General features: G+C 54.8%; 2 protein-coding genes across 2 annotated transcripts; both read left to right on the top strand.

Annotated features, from left to right (window-relative positions):
* The first annotated feature begins 76 nt into the window (after window positions 1–76).
* Window positions 77–9,993, top strand: DUSP3 (dual specificity phosphatase 3). The gene is made up of 4 exons (XM_008149294.3): window positions 77–202; window positions 1,526–1,665; window positions 4,911–5,137; window positions 9,596–9,993. Exons 1-4 carry the CDS (start codon window positions 146–148, stop codon window positions 9,799–9,801), a joined length of 630 nt encoding a protein of 209 aa, XP_008147516.2. The 5' UTR covers window positions 77–145; the 3' UTR covers window positions 9,802–9,993.
* Window positions 9,994–16,872: 6,879 nt separating this feature from the next.
* Window positions 16,873–20,147, top strand: SOST (sclerostin). The gene is made up of 2 exons (XM_008149295.3): window positions 16,873–17,092; window positions 19,726–20,147. Exons 1-2 carry the CDS (start codon window positions 16,873–16,875, stop codon window positions 20,145–20,147), a joined length of 642 nt encoding a protein of 213 aa, XP_008147517.1.
* The last annotated feature ends 687 nt before the right edge of the window (window positions 20,148–20,834 follow it).

Below are 20,834 nucleotides of genomic sequence, written 5' to 3'. Positions count from 1 at the left end.
AGGTACTTGGCTGTCCCTATGGTGGGTTGTCATAGTTACCCCGTTGTGACATCAGGGACAGGTCCCGGGGAAGGAGGAGCAGCGGCAGAGCAGGCCTAGTTGTCCCTGGCTTCTCTTTTGAAAGCTAACCCAGGCCCAAGTCAAGATGAGGAGTGAGGACCTCAGGAGCATTTTCACCTGCCTTGAGTGCAGATGCTACCAGGTACGCTATGGGGGGAGGGGGGTGCTGGGGTGGGGGTGGGTGGGGGTCCCGGGGCGAGGGGGTGGGGGTGGAAGTGGAGAAAGCCAGCCTTGGTTACATACCTTAGGCTATAAGCTAAGTAGCCTCCACAGCAATGGTTCCCTTGAAAGTGTGAGCCCATAAGCTTTTGGGGGAGATGAATGATTGATTCTCTGACTGATAATCCAATTTCCTCTCTTTGCTCAGTTTCAGAGGAAACTGAAATCCAGAGCAGCAGCCACGTTAGAGGCAGAGCTGGGCTCAGACCTGGGTTTCCTGAATCCCCGGGCCACATCTGCTTTGTGGAGGGAGGGGGGCGGGGATGGATGGGGAGGTGAACCTACCATTTTCCTGGCAGATGGGGAGGACAGAGACTGTGTCTTGCTCCTCGTGAGATCTCAGGATTGTCTGACCTTCTGTGGCTACGGCAGCCCGCAGCTGCTCCATGTGGATTCACCTCCACTAAGGCTCCTCTCCACACCAGCACAGGGCGTGGCACCTAGGGGGGCCTCACACATGTGCTGATGGAGAGGGAGAACCAGCCCCTATTCGGTGCTCAGTGTTAGTGCCGGGCTCTCTCCTTAAGTGCCTTTAATCTTCCAATCAGCCCTAGGAGCTAGGAACCAGTACGATCACCCCCGTTTTTCTTTTTCTCAGCAAACAGGCTCAGAGGGATTAAATGATTGAACAGAACCAGAATGCCCAGGCTGGTTGCGCAGAGCCCACGCCTTTATTTATGCACCAGGCTGACCCTCAATGAATGTAGAAAGAAATGTGCCCCAGAATCGGGCTTCTAACACTGTAAGCTTCGTAGGGCCTGAGCGGGGGCAGACCGTCTGACAGGCTCCCGGGGGTGCCAGGGCTGCTGGTGCGCAGTAGGAAGTCGGAGCGCACAAGCGGAACCCCGGTAATCTGAAAAAAATAAGCGACACTCGGGTGTAGCCGGGTCCATAGGAACGTTTATTGAGCCTCGCATTTGATCTGATGGAGTTACCGCACTTCCCAGTTTGTGATGATACCGGGTGGGATAGGACCGCCCCCCGCCCCCTCCCCGCCCCGCCCCAACGCAGGAGTGCGGGCGTTTCCGCCCCTGGGGACGCGCCCCGAGGGCTTCCTGAGGTTCGCTGGGTGCTGGGCGGCGCGCGTCCTTCCCGGCGGCGGATCGCGTGTGGCCGCCGGTGATCCGCGGCTTCCAGGGCGCGGCGGACCCGCCTCCGGGGCGGGGAGGGGCGGGCCCGGGCTCGGGAGCTCCCGCCCCGCTGACCAGGCCGCTCTTCCCTTGCTGGTTGCCGCCCCGGCGTGCAGGGCCCGGACGCCGCCATGTCGGGCCCGTTCGAGCTCTCCGTGCAAGATCTCAACGACCTGCTCTCGGACGGCAGCGGCTGCTACAGCCTCCCGAGCCAGCCCTGCAACGAGGTCACCCCCAGGGTCTACGTCGGCAACGCGTGAGTCGCCGCTCCGAGTCCCAGCCCCGCTGGGCCCTCCCCGGAGCGCATCGCCCACCCGGGAGCTGGGGAGGGGGCGTCGGCGACTGCGGGTTGGGGGAGACGGGGCGGGGTCGCCCCTTCCGAGCTGCAGCCGGGACTGAGCCGGGGCTCGGCGTGGGCTGAGCGTGGGTTGGAGTCGCCGCCCACCCCACGCGGGGGGCGGAGGGGCTGGTCCCCGCCCCGGCCCCGCGTGGTCCTTCCCTTCCGGGCGCGCGCAGAGCCTGGGGGCGCCGCTCGGCCAGCGCCACGTGCGGCCCGCAGCCGCCACCCGCTGGGCACTCGGCCTCGGGTGGGGTCGGGCTACCGTGTTCACTAACAGGTGGTCTCGGTCGCCCGGCCGGACTCGGGCCGGCGCGTCATGTGACTGCTGCCTGGTTCTGCAGTGAGGTCACCGCGGAATGTCTGCCTTCGCTGCCATGGCAACGGGCTGACGTCACAATTCGGGCGTGGAATATTTCCCGGCTGGGCAAGTCCAGATCTGGGAATCGAAATACCCCAAATGAGGGGGCATCCAGAGAGCTGGGCCAGGGTTTCCTCGCTCCTTCTCCCACCTTCCAGATAGGGTTTGATGTACATGGATTCTGGAATGATCCAAGGATAAACCCCATAAGGACCTGAGCCATCCCTTAGAAAAGGCTTTCCACCTTCTCACGACCAGGAAATGCATTATTTATCACTTACGAGTTCTTAAATTGGTTTTCTCATTTCCTGCTAGCCAGATTCCTAGTAAGAAATTCTCAGCAGCGGGATAGACCCGTGTTAACCATTCTGAGAGGGGCTGAAATACCAGCCCGAGGCAAAGACCAGATTGCCAAGTCTGTACAGCGTTGGGAGGCTCAGGCTGGCCTTTCAGAAGACCCTGAGGACCCAGTTACCAACGCCCTGAGAACCATGGGCCTGGGGACTGCATTTTATTTTTTAAAAAATATTTTATTGATTTTTTCACAGAGTGGAAGGGAGAGGGATAGAGTTAGAAACATCGATGAGAGAGAAACATCTATCAGCTGCCTCCTGCACACCCCCTACTGGGGATGTGCCCAGCAACCAAGGTACATGCCCTTGACCAGAATCGAACCTGGGACCCTTGAGTCTGCGGGCCGACGCTCTATCCACTGAGCCAAACCAGTTAGGGCGGGACTGCATTTTAGAAACCCAGAACTACTCCCCTTCTCTTGTTTTACACACACACACACACACACACACACACACACACACACAGTGGCAACCAAGCAAGTGGTTGAGGGAGTGTGAGGACAGGGTCAGTGTCTTTCTCGTGTCAATATTCTCTGGGGCCTGGACTGAGACTTGATGCCAAGAACTGCCACAGAAATGGGGGTCATCTTGGAGCTTGAAGGGGTGCATAAGGCAGGTCCCAGCCTCATTCATGGCATCGTTCACTCACTATATTGAGTACCCATGTGTCAGGCAGTGTACAGTGCTCGCTCATAGTAGTGACTGGAATGATAATGGTCAATTTATTGAATGTTGAATGAATTAGTATTAGGGGAAGGAGATGAATGATAGTGACTCTTCAAAGTTATTCTATTGTTTGTTTGTAATGAGCCACTAGTGCCATGAGTAGGGATAGATCAAACAGAGCCCTCGGGTCACAGCCAAAGGCTGTAGTGATCGCAGAGTTCTGAGGGTGACCGCCTCTCAGCCACCCAAGCGGCCCTGGCACCCTCGGAGACCTTGATCTCTTGGGCAGCCTGGCACGTTCAGTTGTCACCACTTCCCAACTGGAAACTGAGACTGTGACCGCCTAGCGGTAGCCGGAGTGGCTAGTGCTGGCGGCCGCTGTAGAAAACACTCTCCTTGCCCTCTAAGCAGATCTGACCTTGACTTAGCCAGGGGCGTGTCTGGCGCCCGGCAGAGAGGATTGACTGAGTACCTAGTGTTCCCCCACCCATCGGGACCCCCTTAACAAAACCAGGGCTCCTGATCAGGGCTCAGCGGGCAGAGAGGAGCCTGGGTGAGCCACGTTTTCCGGGTGTCGGGATTTGCAATGACGTGGGCGTGAGAGGCAGAGTGAGGGGGAAGACAGAGCAGCTGGTGTCAGGGGAAAGGAGGTCTCCTCCCCGCTCCGCCGCTCAGCAGCCCACGGGAGCACATGCACCCCCTTCTGCTGTCCTGTCAGGCCGGAGTTGACGCTCTGTCCTGCCTTCCTCACAGGCTGTGACAGGCAAACCGGATCCTGTAGGACAAGGCGTTCGGTAACATGTAAGAGGCTGTTTGAATGGGGATGTTGTTGTGAGATGAAATAAAGGAGCCCTTTGACTATTCAGATCACATGTGTTGTAACCTCCGTAAGTCCTGTTGGGGCCGTGGCTCCCCGTGTTGACTCACCCAAGAAAGCATCAGCAACGTGGCTAGTGGACCGTGGCAGGAAGGGTCCCTCCGGGGGATGGGAGGAGGCTGCCATCCAAGGAAGGAGGCAGCCCGGGATATGCCGAGTTCGTTCTTCTTCGCTGATGTACCACATGTTCATTCAGCAGCTACTCGGTGCCAGGTGCCATCGCAGGTGCTGGGCATACAGACCTGAAGCAGATATGGTTCTTCCGTCACAGAGCTCACTGCCTGGACATGAAACAAATGAGCACAGTCAAGTGTTAGAATAGGAGCGCTGATTCAGTGTCTGGCTCTGTCTATAGGATAGAATAGGCCTCGTTTAGCATTCACAAATCCCAGGGGTCAGGTGCTGTTATCATCCCCATTTTACAGACAGGGAAACCGAGTCACAGAAAGGTTAAGTGACGTGCTCAATGTTGCCTGGCTGGTAAGTGGCAGGGCTGGATTCAGACTCAGGCAGTCTGGCTCCAGAGCCCATTCTTAGCCATTTGGCTATACCACCACCACCGTATGGGGAGCATGATGCCGAATGGAAGGGAGGAAATCAAGAAACACTGGTACTGCAGAGAGTGGCGAAAAACGAGAGGGTGCATGTCCATGGAGAAGGGCATTCTAGGCGGAGCAGCTCAGGCATGAAACCAGTCTATTTGGGGCAGCTCCTGGTAATTAGATATAGCTGGGGTGAGGGACAGCTGGGGTGAGGCACGAGGGGCACCAGATGAGGAGAAGCTCTGGCAGCACCAGAGCATGGAGGGTTTCTTGTTTGCCAAGAGGCTTAGCATCTTCTCCATCTTCCTCCCCCTGGGATTGCCAGTTGGTCCGTTAAGCATCCCCTGTTGATGTCCCCTGTCTAGGTCTGTGGCTCAAGACATCCCAAAGCTGCAGAAACTGGGCATCACCCACGTCCTGAATGCTGCTGAGGGCAGGTCCTTCATGCACGTCAACACCAATGCCAACTTCTACAAGGACTCTGGCATCACCTACCTGGGCATCAAGGCCAACGACACGCAGGAGTTCAACCTTAGCGTCTACTTTGAAAGGGCTGCAGACTTCATTGACCAGGCCTTGGCTCAAAACAATGGTAAGGAACCTGCCCCCCACCCCCACCCCGGAAACAATGGGAGGCAGCTTTTTTTTAAAATTTATCTTTATTGTTTGAAAGTATTTTCCCTCCAAAGGGAGGCGGCTTTGAGTGCACTTTTTCTTGGCAAACCTCTTGCTTCCTGTCTCCTGTGATGAATGACTGAGAGCTTTAAGTCTGTCAAGTGGCCCCACGTGACACAAGATGTACAAACCTTGCACACCGTGGCAGCCTCGGGGTCCTTGTGTTTGATTTGACTTGGACAGGGCTCATTTCCAGCACTGCGCGCCCCCTCCCCCGCCCCCAATTCAAAGAGCTTCAGTAACGAAGATTTCCTTCCCATGATAAGAAGTGCTGAGCACTCCCCTGAGGGTCTCAAGATGCTGCAGCATTCTGGTTACCGCTTCCCAACAGGACAAAACGCAGCAAAAGATGCAGCAGCCACCCCTTCCTCATGTTTCTCTCATTAAAAAATATATATATATATTTTTAAATTGATTTCAGAGAGGAAGGGAGAGGGAGAGAGAGATGGAAACATCAACAATGAGAGAGAATTATTGATCGGCTACCTCCTGCACGCCCCCCACTGGGGATCGAGTCCACCAACCTGGCCAGGTGCCCTGACCGGGGGATTGAACCATGACCTCCTGGTTCATAGGTCGATGCTCAGCCACTGAGCCACACCAGCCAGGTTCTCTCATTTTTTAAGAGCAAATAAAACATCCCCCAGAAATCCTCCAGTGCGATTTCCCTCGCATCTCACTGGCTAGAGTTGGGTGATGTGAGTGAGTGCCTGCCGAGGGGAATGGGCGGCCATGATTGGCTTAGGCTGGGGGTCAGCACACTGCAGCCCACACGCCAGGTCTTCAAGTCAGGTTTTAAATGCGTCCTGCAGCTCCCAAACGTAAGGTAAGACTGAAGCAGACCTGCTGAGGCGCGGGCAGCGGGGCAGGGCATGCCCGAGAGAAACCCTAGAAGGCCAGGGCAGCTATCTGCTGAGTGGGCTGGGCCACTCGCCCTTTCTGCTTTCAGCTGTTCCTCTCAGCAGCTGTCTTTACCTTCATGCTGCCTCCAGCCTCGTCCTTCCTCCCCACCCCAAAACTACCCAGGGGAAGTGACCCCCATTGAGGTGTGATCGACCCCGTCCCCCTGATGCTAGCCTGCCTCTGCTACACGGATCCTTCCTGTGCCAGCGGCTTCCCCACTGAGATGATCGTCAGGGAACCGAGTTCACTAGACGCGGCTGGTTAGGTCATGGTCGGGGCCCAGGAGGGACGTTTGAGCTCCCGGGGAATCTGCAGACTTGACCATCAGGCCTTTCGTGGTCGTCATGGTCCGGCCTGTGTCACCCCCTCCACTCCACTGTCCGAGCTCCTGTGCGGATGAGAACAAGGGTCCCAGTGAAGGGGATGGATGTTGCTCTTGTGCATTGGTTGGGCACCCATTCAGGGAACTTAGAGTTCTGACTTTGTTTCCTCTTTTCACACAACTAGGAACATACCCTGCCTTTTGGTGATCACCTGCCTTAGCTCACGTGGCCTAGGCCGGTGGTCGGCAAACTTGTTAGTCAACAGAGCCAAATACCAACAGTACAACGATTGAAATTTCTTTTTTGAGAGCCAAATTTTTTAAAATTAAACTATATAGGTAGGTACATTGTTATTAACTTAATTAGGGTACTCCTAAGCTGGCCTTTGCTAAAAACTCAAGGGGCCAAAGAGCCGCATGTGGCTCGAGAGCCGCAGTTTGCCGACCACTGGCCTAGGTCATCAGTCTGGAAAGTTCTCCCTGCCTCTCCTGACGCTGTCCTCTGGCAAACCCTACTGTGAGGGTTAGCCCTGGGCCTGTGTCCTCTCCTCCATGACACCTGCCCTCAGGCTGGGTCCACTGTGTCTCTCGTGTCTATCTCCATGTGGGAGCCCCTTTCACGTCCCGCGTGGTTCAGGGTTCGGGTTCTGGAGAATGGCCGCACACAAATGAAAGAGACTAGAAGAAATTTAATTTGGCGATATTGGGGGGCCAGGCGGGAGCCCACCTCTAGTGGGAGGACTACCACTAGGCTCTGGCCTTGCTATCCCTTTTATTGAGACTATGGGATACACCCATAGCCCTTAGGCAGGTAATAAGCGGATTATCATATCAGTAAGGATTTACATGATTATTTGATGGGGAAGTTGCCTCAGTTACCATTGTCAATTAGATAGGGAGTGGCTGGCTCTGACCTTTCAGAGCTTCAAGGTTGACCAGCCTTCCACATCTTTCTATTAGTGAGACAATGGTCGGTTTCCGGCATCTCCGCAGCACCTGATGTAGCGCTGGGCACAGAGCAGGGACACTTCAAGCGATTCCTGAATAAGGGACCAAAATGAATTCCATGGGCTCTAATGCCAAGTGTCAATGCTTCTGAGATTGGCCATGGCCAAGTGAGTCCACAGAAACTCGCTGTCCTCCCACAGTGTTCAGGGCTCGGGGGAGTCGGGGGCCATCATTTTGGAGAGTTAGGGAGACGGCCAGGGGTGTTCAGGAGGGAACAGTCACTTGCAGCCCCGATATCGAGGGAGGCTTCCCTGAGGAGGCGGCGTTTGGGTGGGGCCTGGAAGGGTGGGCTTTGAACTCTCCTCTTCCACATTGGCCTGGGAGCCCTGGCTGTGCTGAGCGTTCCCGGCGGTGAGGCAGCCGTTCTGCAACTGGTCCCGTGAGCAGGGCCGGGCAGGGAAAGCCCCACTCTGGGGACTTAGGGTACGCTGGCCAGAGAGAGAATGGGCAGGAAAGCGGAGGACTCCCCCTCCTGCTTTGGGAGGCATTGGGAAAATAGAGCTGTGCTTTGGGGGACAGGGTGCTAGGAATAGAAGAGGGAGAGGAGGAGATAACCATGCCAGGTGGGGGCCAGATGCTGCAAGGCGTTGCGGGCCATTTGGGGCGCCATGAAATGGTGTGTTTGATTTTTTTTGTCTTGGTTTGTTTTTGCATTTGAGAGTTGGGTTCCTTTTATTTTTTAACTGCTTTGTTGAGATATAACTGACATTGAATAAACTACACACAGTGTGATTTGGCAAGTTTTGACATATGTATACACTGTGGAACCGGCACCACAACCAAGATAGTGAGCATATCCATCACCCCCCACATTTTCTCTGTCTCTTCGTGACCGCTCCCTTCCGCCCTCTGTCCCCTCCATTCCTAAGCAACCACTGATCTGCTTTCTATCACTGGACACCAGTACATCCAGTAGATTTTTATATAAATGGAATTACACAGCATGCACGCCTTTTTGGTCTGGCCTCCTTCACTCGGCATAAGTACTTCGTGTTTCATCCATGTTGTTGCATGGATAATAGTCCATCCTTTTTATTTAAAAAAAATATATATTTTGTTGATTTTTAAATTTTTTACAGAGAAGAAGGGAGAGGGATAGAGAGTTAGAAACATCGATCAGCTGCCTCCTGCACACCCCCTACTGGGGATGTGCCCACAACCGAGGTACATGCCCTTGGCGGGAATCAAACCTGGGACCTTTCAGTCCGCAGGCTGACGCTCTATCCACTGAGCCAAACCGGTTAGGGCAATAGTCCATCCTTTTTAATGCCGAGTAGTATTTGGTCATATAGCTGTACCACAATTTGTTTACCCATTCACCTGTTGATGGACATTCAGGTTGTTTCCATGTTTTGCTTTGCACTGAAATACAAGATTCATAATGGAGAAGTGGCCATGTCACAAGTATGTAAATCAGTGCACTGCACACACCCATGTACCAACCCCCAGATCAAGAGATAATAACACAACCAGCACCCCAGGAAGTCTACCACGTGTCCAGTATTAAATCCCTCTGCTCCTAACTCTTTACCACTATCCAGACTTCTAACGGCATACATCAGCCAGGGTGTTCTCCTAATCTGTGGCATCATACACATCCTATTGGTGTGTCTCATCCATGTGGTTTCTGATAACTTCATCAAGCATGTCAAACATGCGGCCCGCCGGCTGCGAGTTTGACATGCGTGGGGGATTGTACATTCTTGTTCTTTATCCATCCTGCCATTGATGAGCCTTGGGGAGTCTCCACACGGGGACTGTTGTGAATAGTGCTGTCTCTGAGCGTTCGGGTGCATGTCTTTTGGTGAACGCGGGTGCGCATTCCTGCTGGGCATGGATCTGGGGCGGAATTGCTGGGCCATAGGGGATGCATGGGTCCAGCTTGAGTAGTAGATACTGCTTCTCAGTTTCCCAAAGTGATGTGCCAACTTGCACCCCCTCCCCAGCTACACGTCAGCGTCCTGGCTGCTCTGCATCCTCCCTGATGCTTTGTGTTTTCTGTCTTTCTCATTTGAGCTGTTCTGGTGGGTACAGAAGGGCCTCGCCTTGTACTTGTCATTTGCATCTGCTGGAAGAATTTTGACTAGAAGTCATGGTGCGATCGGATGGCCCCAGCTCACCGTGTCACCCCATTTCTTACAGGCCGTGTGCTGGTCCACTGCCGTGAGGGGTATAGCCGCTCCCCAACTCTCGTTATCGCATACCTCATGATGCGTCAGAAGATGGATGTCAAGTCTGCCCTGAGCATCGTGAGACAGAACCGTGAGATCGGCCCCAATGACGGTTTCCTGGCCCAGCTCTGCCAGCTCAATGACAGACTAGTCAAGGAGGGGAAGCTGAAACTCTAGGGCACCCCAGCGGCCTCTTCTCTAGAGGCCGGACACGGGGAGCCCTGGCTGGGGTGTCCCTAGCTGCCACGTTTAGGAAACACAATGTACCCTGCTCCCAGCATCACCAGGCACTTGCCCACAAATCTGTTCCAACACGGCCCTGGGCCTCTCTCCCCCTGGGGAACACATAAAGAAGCTTGCTAAGGGACAGTCTTGCTCCCTGGTGTGTCCTGTGCCTGCAATTTATGGTGTCCTCTCCCTGAGGTGGGGTCGCAGAGGGGGAAGACCTGTGACGTGCATGCTTCTGGGTGAGCCAGGGCAGGTCTGTGGACGTGCGGGGCCTGAGACGCTCACAGGGGCCCTCCTGACCGCCCCGACTCCTTACCCCTGGGTCCTGTCCTGAGTGGGGACTGTAGCACCTCGAGCCTTGTAAAGGAACTATGCAAACTCGGGCCCCCCCTCCCCCCCAGGTGTCTCCCCCTGGCTCCTTGCAGCCGCCCATCCCCTGCTTGTAGGCAGAGGCACTCGGTGAAGTGTGAGGCTGGCGTGGGGGAGCCGTCCGTTGTGAGTGGGTGGAATTCACACGGAGAGACCACATTTGAACTGTCCCCTTAGGATTAAAGATGCCGAGACAGACGAAGAGGCCCTCGGGCAGGCAAACCGTTTCCCCTGGAGGTCTCTCCTGAATCGGCAGTTTCTAAAATGTGAACCCTTGGGAGGCTCGAGGTCCGAATCCCCGGGGATATTGCCCTGGGACTGCTCTCAGTTTCCTGGTTTGTGCACCGTTTATTTTTCTTTTTTAGAAAACAGGGTGTTGAAGTCCAGCCTATTTAAAAACCCCACCATTTGGAGAATTACAAGGGTTTTGTCCTGAATTATAGTGTTGGCGAGCCCAAGCCACTCGTGCTAGCTGCTTTTTGTCTCGGTTGCTATTCCAAGAACAGGAGGAGGAAGTTGGCCAATTACAGTGTGTGCGTGTGCGCGTGTGCGTGTGTGTGTGTGTGTATGGGGGTGTGTGTCTCAGAAACACAGCCAAAGGATGGACGAGCACGGAGATGAACGGTCCCAGGCGCTCACCCTGCCCACGGTCAGGTCATTCTTACGGCTCTCTGGTGCCAGAAAAGATCCCGGGCCCTTCGGAGCAAAAATGACTCAGCCAGGCAGAAATGAAGCATGACGGAGCGTCCAAATGGAGCCTTTATTGGTGGTAGAGCAAGCCAGCCAGCAAACAAACAAAAAGAAACAACTTTTTTCTAGGAATGCACTAGCTCACACGTGTGTGCGCCCATTTGTCAGAATATAGGGTTTTCTTTTCAGCAGTCTTGTTAGAACTTTGCATGATTGTCGTCATGGAAAGTGATACCGTCCTGTATACAGGTTCCCTAACAGCCATGCCCGCAACACCCAGCACATAGGTGTCTATTAGAAGTCTGTGGAATTAAACTTTTTTTTTTTTTTTTTTTTTTGAGCACCAAATATATGTAGGGCATTGTTCTGGTGGGTGTATCAGGCTCCCAGAATCCTGAACTTGTGGTAGGATCACTTGCAAAGATTTGCAAGGGAGTCTTGCCTGAAATGGAATATCAGGGACTTTTGTGGAATATTTAAAGTTGTTTTAAGTTTAAATCCAGGCAGTGTTAGCACGTGGAGGTGTGGAATGTGCCTTTCTCAGTCGACCAGGAGCTCTCTGCCAGGACAAGGAGAAGCAGGCGTGCCTTTGGAACTCACTCGCAGGCGTCGAGGTCTCTATCGCAGCAGGGGCAGCACTGTGCAGCCTGGACTGCGCTTTTCTCTGTGACCACAGCAGCCCTGAACACACCAGGATCTTTTTCAGATGCCGGCTGCCCAGATAGAGCCACCCCAGTGAAATGGCCATCATCGAAACTCTGTACCTCGGTTTTCAGATAACCCTCCCACTTAATCTAACTTGATCCTCCCAATAACCCTAGTTGGTGGATACTCGTGTATTGTTACCTTACAAGAAAAAGGAGCCGGGGTTCAGGGTGATTAAGGACATGACCCCCTACATTGCCCAGTTTAAGGCAGAATTGATGCCATATTTCAGGTTTGCTGCTTCCTGAAGCTGAATTCTTTCTCTCATACGACACTCCTCCTCAAGAAATGAGCCCTCTCCTCCTCCCCGCCCCCCACAGGCCGTGTCCAGGTGTGCTGCACCTGCCCTTGACCCAGCCCATGTGTGCAAGGGCCAGCTAGCTTTGTGGACAGTACAACGATTCAAGCTGTGGTGCCAAGGGAGGTACAGAGGAGGGTGAGAAAGTTGGCACAAAGCCATCCGTGCTCCAGGAGCAGGAAGTGAAAGATTGGGTTCGAATGTGTGACTCTTCTTCCAGGACACATGTAGCATCCCTAAGTCAGAGCTTTCTGCTCCACTTCTGGCAGAGGCTCAGGATATGGGGCCCAGGCTCCCCTCACACCCAGGCCGTGGTCACCCCACAGGACAGCCACAGCTACTCGGGAGCTCTTGAAGGCCTGTCCGTGGGGCCCTGAGGGGAAACAGTCCGTGGGAGAATTACTGCCTTTACGTTGGGACTACTTTTATGCTGGCAACTTGGATTTCTTGATAGTCTGTAGTCTCAGAATCCCCATAGTTACTTCACAAGATTTAGCTCCTAGTTCTTTGAGTAAGTAAGAGTCAACACGTGCTCAGTGCCGAGGGGAAGCTGTTTCTGGACAGCTTCACCCCCGGGAAGTGATGGAATAGGAACTCAGGGTGCCCTCCCTCCCTCCCCTGACCTGATCCCTTTCTTCCACTAGCAGACCCCCAAATTAGAGCACCAAGCGTCTCCTCCATCTAAAGCAGTGCACGTGCCTCCGGCGGGTCTGTTTCCCTGCCACTCTGACTTACCTGGAGAGCATAAATCAGCATCTACAAAACAAGGGGACTCATCTAGAAGGCCTCTAAGGTCCCTTTGGCTCTGACACTAGGGTTTCCTAAGAATCCCCACTTGGAATGGACCACCACCAGGAAGTTAGAGGGTATGTCAATACGGTGACCGGCAGGTGGCGCTGCGTTCCACCCGGGGTGACGGATGGTTCGAAAATGAACGTTGGTGCCTTCTGTGTCACAAGTTAATGTTAAGATGCTAATGTTTTAATCAGAATAAGCACTGATCATATCATAAAGATATAAGCTTTTCTCGCAGGAGATTTCCAGTCATAAAACCGGTGGCAAGTATCGCTCAAGAGCCAACAGTGATGTCCTTCCGCGTCAAGATGTTAACTCTGGGTTAGAGGCCGTCTCCGGCGGGGAGAGCCGATTGGCTGGAAGCTTACCTTCCCTCCTGTCAGCTCTCAGGGTAATTTGTGAAAGTGCGAATTTTCTGGACAGAAAAGGGGAAGGTATTAAATTGTTTTTTAAAAGAAGTTTAATGTCTGTTATATCACAAATCAGTGTTAAAATACTAATACTGTAACCAAAATAAATGTCTTATATTACCAAGAAATGGTCTCTTTTTGGTCCTTATCACAGTTAGGTGCTTTTATGTTTGCTTTTTCTAACTTTTAAAAAGAATCATCTAAACATTGGCCCTCCTGAGCGAGTTATAGGTTCCACGCTGATCACGTTTAGACAGTAGGTATTTGCTGAGCATCCTTCCAGTACCAGAAATGTCCTGTGTTAGCAAGTATTTTTTATTTATTTCATTTAAAAAATTCAGATTTATTGAGGTATAATAGAGTGGAATATTCTTGAGTGCAAGGGCCCACCCCTAATGAGGGAGGTAAGATGTATGGTTCTAAGAAAGTAGGGGGTTGGGGTGACAGTCTCAAGGTGGCCTCACGTGAAGATGACTGGGTGGCATTTTAGGATTTGTTATCCTGCAAAGGGACAGTCCCAAGACATATCCCTGACCCCAGATCCTTTAAATCCCACCATTAGCATGATCCCCCCCTACCATAAGCACTGCCTTTTCCCCTCTGAATAAACGACTCAGAGTTGGGTGCCTTTATTCCCAAAGTCTGGACCGCAAAAGAGCCTCTCTGGCCTTCACGTAGAGGCACGTAGACTAACTCATTTGTCAGACCGCTGTGGCAACATAATCTTTATATTTTTACACAAAATCTTGAGGCAGGGCACTAAGATATAACACTGGTAAAGGTGTTTTTTTAAGTCTAATTGTTAAAACATTTTAAGTAATACATAGTAATAAACTCAAACAATACAAAAGGCTTATAAATGAAAAGTAAATCTCCTACCCCAAACCTTCAATCCTCCTCAGAGGAAGCCACTATTAAGTATATCCTAGAAAAATGATTCCTTACAAGTACATGTAAGTTTACAACGATCTCCAAATTAAAAGTTTAATTTGAAAAATTACTTTGTACAGGATGTTCATAGCAACTGTACTGAGGATAGGGGAACGTTGGATGTAACTTAAACTACCCACAACGGAAGTCGGCTAAAACCCAGAGGTCTGCCTTCTGCAGTGTTGCCTAGCTCCGAACGACAAGCTTGTGGACTGGGTAAATATAAAGGTGAATTGACGTTAAGTAAAAAAGCAGATGGTGCCCTGGCCCATGTGGCTCAGTGGATAGAGCGTCGGCCTGCAGACTGAAGGGTCCCAGGTTCGATTCCGGTCAAGGGCATGTACCTTGGTTGCGGGCACATCCCCAGTGGGGGGTGTGCAGGAGGCAGCTGATCGATGTTTCTCTCTCATCGATGTTTCGAACTCTCTATCCCTCTCCCTTCCACTCTGTAAAAAAATCAATAAAATATATATTTTTTAAAAAGCAGATGGTGTCCTGGCCAGTGTGGCTCAGTTGGCTGGAGCATTGTCCCATATACTGAAAAGTTGCAGGTTCGATCCCCAGCAGGGCACATCTGGAAGGCAACCAATTGACCTTCTCTCTCACATTGATGTTCCTCTCTCTCTCCTCCGACCCTCCCTCTCTCCCTTCCAATCTCTATAAAAATAAATGGAAAGAATATCCTCGGTGAGAACTAAGAGAAACAAAAACCAAAAAAGGAAGCCTATCCTCGGGTGAGGATTTAAAACCAACAGCAGATGGCATCATAGCCGGGTTGTCTCGGAGCCATTCTGCGGAAAGCATGGCTCTACATTGGCAGAGAATACATCAAAAGTTTGGAGATAATTTAGAGATTCAAGTCCACTGGCTTCTTCAATCTCTCTCTCTCTCTCTTTTAAACATTAGTTTCAAACAAAATAATGAAATAAATAAAACCCTGACCTTCGCCATCCTCCGGGAGCCGGCTTCTCCTTTTACGTCCAGCAGGTGGCAGAAGCGTCCCAAGGATGGTCCCCACGTCTCCGGTTCATGCGATGGGCCTGCATCTTCCAACAGCAGGTGGGGCTCCAGCATCCATCCCGGCCAGCCCGGGGCCTCCGGGCATCAGCACGGCCCTCTCCGAAGTCCAGGACAAGAAGGCAGTTGTCCGGCCACAATAGGGTTAACGGTTCACATTCCAGAGCCAGGGGAAAGGAGGCTGGAGGGTCACAGACAGGGGAGGGGGCACGAAGGACCAGCTTCTCACAACACACAGGCTCTGTTGGGAGAGATAGATCACCCCCAACAATGGCCACAGCTGTTTTCGTCTGCCCCGAAGGAAAGACGAAGGAAGCAGGTATCAGAGAGGCTTCCTGCAGGGGCTTCTGTCTGGCTTGTAAAACTGTCAGAGCAGCTGCATTCATGTGTTGAGTGATGGATGGTGGAAAGGAGGAGGGACCGATGGCCGCAGATGGACACCACAGACTCACAAGTCGAGGCAGGTGGCAGAGGCCGTGCGGATGCTCTGCAGGTGGGGCATGCTGACTCTGCCCGGTGGAAATACCAAGGGGCCTGCGCCACAGCCCTCTTCCCAGTGTCCTCCAGGGCCCGGAGCGGCTGCCTCCTCAATCCATCTGCAATGAAAGCTTCCGCCGCCTCTCCTTTCTTTTCCTGCACCTCAGGTGTGAACCTCCTCCCCGCCTCTGCCCCTCCCAGGCCCCTCATTCTGCTCCAGGGCTGCAGGGAGCAATTCCTGTGGGTTTCTCGGGGGGCTGGCCGGACCTGGGAGGGCTTCCGGGAAGGCGCCCCGTGGTAGGCAGGCACCAGTAAGATTCCCCAGAGAGGACTCAAAGCTGGTTTTGAAACATGTAATGGGCTGGGAGACAAGGAAGAAAAAAAAAATGTCAGCACGAAAAACGCCGGCCTTGGCTTTTGCTAAGAACAGGGGCTTTGTGCTCGCCACGCCTGCCCACAGCCTGGCTCGGGAAATGACTGCCTTTGGGACGCCAGCCTGCAAGCCACAGCGAGTGTCCTGGCCAAAAAGGGCCTGTCACCGTGCGCAGGATCTCTGCGGAGCATGAGCCGGGGTTTCCTCCTGGAGCTCCATGGCCAGCGCCTGTGAGCCTGCCTGGTAACCAGATCCCCGCCCCCTCGCCAAGCGGGTGGCCCTCAGTTCTCGCTCTCTCTCGCCTTCTTCCAAAAGACGCCAGGAGGGGCTTTCTTGGCCAGCTGAATCGATGCTGAGCCTCGTGGAACTGAAACCAATGAGATTTCTTTAAAAGCGCCCTTCTGCCTCTGCCTGGGTCTGTGGGGGCCAGATGGACACCGTAGGGCCATTTGTTGGGGTTACAAATGAACTTGGCCTGAGAAATGGGATCGGCGGGGCTCAGCCCTGTGGAGGACTCAGAACGGCAGCTTCCTTTGTTAAGCTGGTGCCAAGTTTGTTTTGAGAAAGCCCGAGGGGCCCAGGGAAGTGGAGATTAAGAGCTGGGGCTCGTTGTGATATCTGAAAACCACAGCCGCCTGCACAGAGGAGGTGCTGGAGAGCAGGCTCACGCCACCACCGCCCCCCCCCCCCCCGCTCCCCCCTCCCTTTCTGGGTCACCGGGAGCACCGGCAGCAATTTGGGAGTTTGCTGCACTTGAGGAGAAGTCTTTGGAGAGGGCTCGCTCTGAGCACACCCTGTTCCCTCCCCCTGGGCTGAGGGAAGCATGGGGCCAGCCCTGCCCCAGCCTGTCATTGGCTGGCACGAGGCAGAGGGGGCTTTAAAAAGGCAAACGTGCCTGGGCTGGGGACTGGAGCCTGTGCTACTGGAAGGCCAGGTGCCCTCCTCCAGCTGGCACCATGCAGCTCTCTCTTGCCCTGTGTCTCGTCTGCCTGCTGGTGCACGCAGCCTTCCGTGCGGTGGAGGCCCAGGGGTGGCAGGCCTTCAAGAATGACGCCACGGAAATCATCCCGGAGCTGGGCGAGTACCCTGAGCCCCCGCCAGAGCTGGAGAACAACAAGACCATGAACCGGGCAGAGAATGGAGGGAGGCCTCCCCACCACCCCTTTGAGACCAAAGGTATGGGGTGGAAGAGAGCACCTGTAGCACAGGCCTCCTCTGAGGGGAGGGCTCTCTCTGGGACGTCTTGAAGGCTGGGGTAGACCCGCAGGTGCTGCTGGCAATGGGTGGAGGGACAGTCTTGCCTAGAGGCAAGGGAAGGAGAGCATCCCAATGGAGCCCTGGAATGGAGTGCAGGGACTTGAGGCTGGCAGGGGGCTGGCAGAGAGCCTGGGCAGGATGGAGGTGGGCAGGCTGGGAAAGGAGAAGGTGTCAAGGAACCCTTTCCTGAGATTCAGGAGTCAGTGCAGCTGCCAGCATCACTGGGGACAGGACAAGGCAAGGGAGCCTCACAGCTATAAGCTCTTGCTGGAGGCCAGATGCTCTATGTGGGCTGTGCATGTGCTACACCCCAGGACTGTCCATGTGGGAGCCCCATGAGGTGAACTCCCAGCTTGAAGGTGAAGAAATAGAGGTTCCAGAAGTTAAGTAGTCTGGCAGTGATTAGAAGGGCTGAGATTTGGACCCAGTCTGATCCAATTCCAAGACAGCCCTGGTGGGGGATGATGGGTGGGGTCTTGGGGGTCAAAAACCAGAGCAAATCCCCCCAAAGCAGTGGGGAAGGGATGACAGAGAGACGCCTCATCAGCTCCCCCTGCGCATGGTCTGCCTCGTGAGCTGGCCCTCGAATGGGAGTGTAGGCACCGTTTTAGCCTCTAAGGTGGGTGGCTGCTGGGCCCAGGCCCTGGAGGGGAGGCAGCATCAGCCTCCTCCGTGCAGGGAGCAGACACAGGTGTCTACTGAGCCCAGCATCCGTCCTGTGTCCCCACCTTAGATCGGGCCTTGCCCATTCCTGGGGAGGGAGCCTGACCCCAGCGAAAAGTCAATGGCCCCCGTGGAGGGTACACCTGGGTTCCTGGTCAGGTCTGCACAGAGAAGCCGGGGGGGGGGGGTGGGGGGGGCCACTGTGCACAGCTGGCTTTGCAGCTGGCAGGAATGGCTGGGGGCGGGGGCGGGCTGAGACTTCAGAGTGAGGGCCTCAGTGCCCTCAGGCCATGGCCCAGGTGGGAGAGGAGCCCACTTCCCAGGCTCCTGCATCCCGACCCTCCCTGCCTCACACCCACGGGGCTGCAGGGGACCCAGGTAGGAGGTGTCCACTTCCCTGGGCTCCCATGAGAGGCCACCAGCCCCCCCAAGGGAGCCACTTGTTCAAAACAAAGGCACCCTCTGCAGAGGAAGTGCCTGGCCTTGGGGCACTATTCTTGGAAAGCCCCAAAGCCTCCTTCCCTGGGCAAATAAGCCACCCCCACACACCACCCCGGCAGCCCGGGGGCAGGACGAGGAAGCCAAGCCAATCCTGAAACCAGAAGGCCAGCCACCAGAGGAAGGGAGGAAGGCAGGCCCCACCGCGGTGCTCTCCGTGCCTGGGGGCGGCTGCCTGGCCTTCTCTGCCCCCGTCTCTGTTTGTGGTCTTAGGACTATTTTCATCCCTTTGTGTCACATGGGAATGGTCCCCCTGGAGACCCTTGGGGTGGGCAGGGGCTCACAGGAGGACCAGCTATTGAAAAAGCTCCGATAGGAGGCATCCTCAGGGTGACTTCAGGGGACCAAGTCAGGCCTCAGAGAACAATCACCCCCCACCCAGAAAGCAGGCCTGTGCCACCGTCAGGTGTCCATTCAAATGGCACCAACGAGAGATGTGCCCTGCAGAGTACCTGGTGCCCAACAGGTACTTACATGTTTGTGGCAGCTGAACCTGTAGGTTTTGTCAGAGCTGGGTCCCTCTCTGGTAGGGGAGTAACTATAGTAAAAAGCACACACACCCCCTCCCGCCCCAGCGCAGCCTGTGCACACAGCTTCCACCCATGTGGGAGCCAAGTGGTGCTGGGCCCCAGGGAAGTGGAGTCTGGAGACCCAGCTCTGCCTTTTGGGCAAGTGCTTTTCCCTCTCTGGGCTTCAGTGCTCTCGGTGCAAAGGAGGGGGCTGGGCATGCTGCCTTTGGCTCCTTTCAAGTCTAATGACGTCTCCTCCTCTCTCCCTCCCTTCCATCCCTCTCCTCCGCAGCAGCTGCCCTGATTTATTACCTCCAATTAACCCCTACTCCTCTCTCCAGCACCTCACGGCCCCTCCCAAGTGTCTGGAAAAGGAATTCGGGAGAAGCCAGAGGCATGCAAATTGTGCGGCTAGTATCAACCTTGCCACGGTCAGGGGCCCTGCGGCACAGGTGTGACTTAAGTATAGCAAAGAGGTCCTCCTTGGAGCGCAATAATAACTCATAACAGCCAACACTTCCAGCTCTTACTGCGTGCTTGGTGGTGTCCCCTGCATTATACCGTGTATGTAACGGATTAACCCACGGAATCCTCAGGACAATCCATTTTACAGATAGCAAGCACAGAGAGGTTAAGTCGTTTCCCCAAGATCACACAGTAATGGACCCGGTATTTGAACCGCAGGGGGAAAAAAAGAAAGAACTCCCAAGTTTTAGGGGAAATCTTTCCACCAGCTGGGCCCTTCCCATAATAGATGTCCAGGGGCAAAAGCGCCTGGAGAGAGGCGGGTTTGGGGAAGGCGAGGTGGTGTGGAGGGAGCTGGCCAGACCGGGAGGAGTGGTTGGGCCGGGCCTCTGCCCTCACTCGCGCCTCTCTCCGCAGACGTGTCCGAGTACAGCTGCCGCGAGCTGCACTTCACCCGCTACGTGACCGACGGGTCCTGCCGCAGCGCCAAGCCGGTCACCGAGCTGGTGTGCTCCGGCCAGTGCGGCCCGGCGCGCCTGCTGCCCAACGCGATCGGCCGGGGCAAGTGGTGGCGCCCGAACGGGCCCGACTTCCGCTGCATCCCCGACCGCTACCGCGCGCAGCGGGTGCAGCTGCTGTGTCCCGGCGGCGCGGCGCCCCGCGCGCGCAAGGTGCGCCTGGTGGCCTCGTGCAAGTGCAAGCGCCTCACCCGCTCCCACAACCAGTCGGAGCTCAAGGACTTCGGGCCGGAGGCCGCGCGGCCGCAGAAGGGCCGGAAGCTGCGGCCCCGCGCCCGGGGCGCCAAAGCCAACCAGGCGGAGCTGGAGAACGCCTATTAGAGCCCGCCGCCAGCCGCGCCTCCCCAGCCGGCGCCCCGGAACCAGGCGCCCCCGGTTTCTGCCCTCTGCGCGCGCGGTCCGATTGTTTGTATTTCATTTTAAATGCCTGCCACCCAGGGCAGGGGCTCAGACCTGTCTGGCTTCGCAGCAGGTAGCTAGGCCCGGTGGATCCCGGCTGCCAGCAAAGCCCCACATTCCCCACCCGCCGAGGGGGTCCCTCAGGGCAGGCGAGGGAGCTGAGAGTCACAGACACTGAGCCATGCAGCCCCGCCCAGCAGGGCCACCTACCTTTGGGGTTTAGGGAGCGGTGGGGAGTGAGAGAAGTCTGGGGACTGGCGATGAAAGGTCAATAAGATCCCCCACCTCTGCCCATCACACAGTGCCATGCTGTGCCAAGACCACAGGACTTGGGTTCTCAGATAGGGGTTCTAGTCCTGGTTCTGCCACTCACTCTCTGGGTGACCGTGGGCTACACTCTTCTTTTTCTGAACCTTGACTTCCTACTTGTGAAATGCAGGTGGGGATGGGATTAGGATCTCAAGGAATCGACTGCCATGTGATTCCAGGGACGTGGGTGGCTTTCCACATGAGCAGGAAGAGAGAGGTTGGATCGAATCACTGCCTGGTCATGTCCAGAACCCCGACTTGTAATTTTCCCATCTGACAGCCAAAGATGAAAAACTAGCC

This window comes from Eptesicus fuscus, chromosome 20, assembly GCF_027574615.1.
Source record: "Eptesicus fuscus isolate TK198812 chromosome 20, DD_ASM_mEF_20220401, whole genome shotgun sequence".
Taxonomy (NCBI): domain Eukaryota; kingdom Metazoa; phylum Chordata; class Mammalia; order Chiroptera; family Vespertilionidae; genus Eptesicus; species Eptesicus fuscus.
The sequence above is the reverse complement of the archived record's forward strand: the minus strand, read 5'-3'. Positions and strand labels throughout refer to the sequence as shown.

Bases quoted from the DNA above. Each gene is read 5' to 3' on its own strand.
- DUSP3 (XM_008149294.3), top strand. From the start codon at position 146: ATGAGGAGTGAGGACCTCAGGAGCATTTTCACCTGCCTTGAGTGCAGA. The intron at 203-1,525 runs GTACGCTATGGG...CCCGGCGTGCAG, and splicing joins TTGAGTGCAGATGCTACCAG to GGCCCGGACGCCGCCATGTC. The intron at 1,666-4,910 runs GTGAGTCGCCGC...TCCCCTGTCTAG, and splicing joins AGGGTCTACGTCGGCAACGC to GTCTGTGGCTCAAGACATCC.
- SOST (XM_008149295.3), top strand. From the start codon at position 16,873: ATGCAGCTCTCTCTTGCCCTGTGTCTCGTCTGCCTGCTGGTGCACGCA. The intron at 17,093-19,725 runs GTATGGGGTGGA...CTCTCTCCGCAG, and splicing joins CCACCCCTTTGAGACCAAAG to ACGTGTCCGAGTACAGCTGC.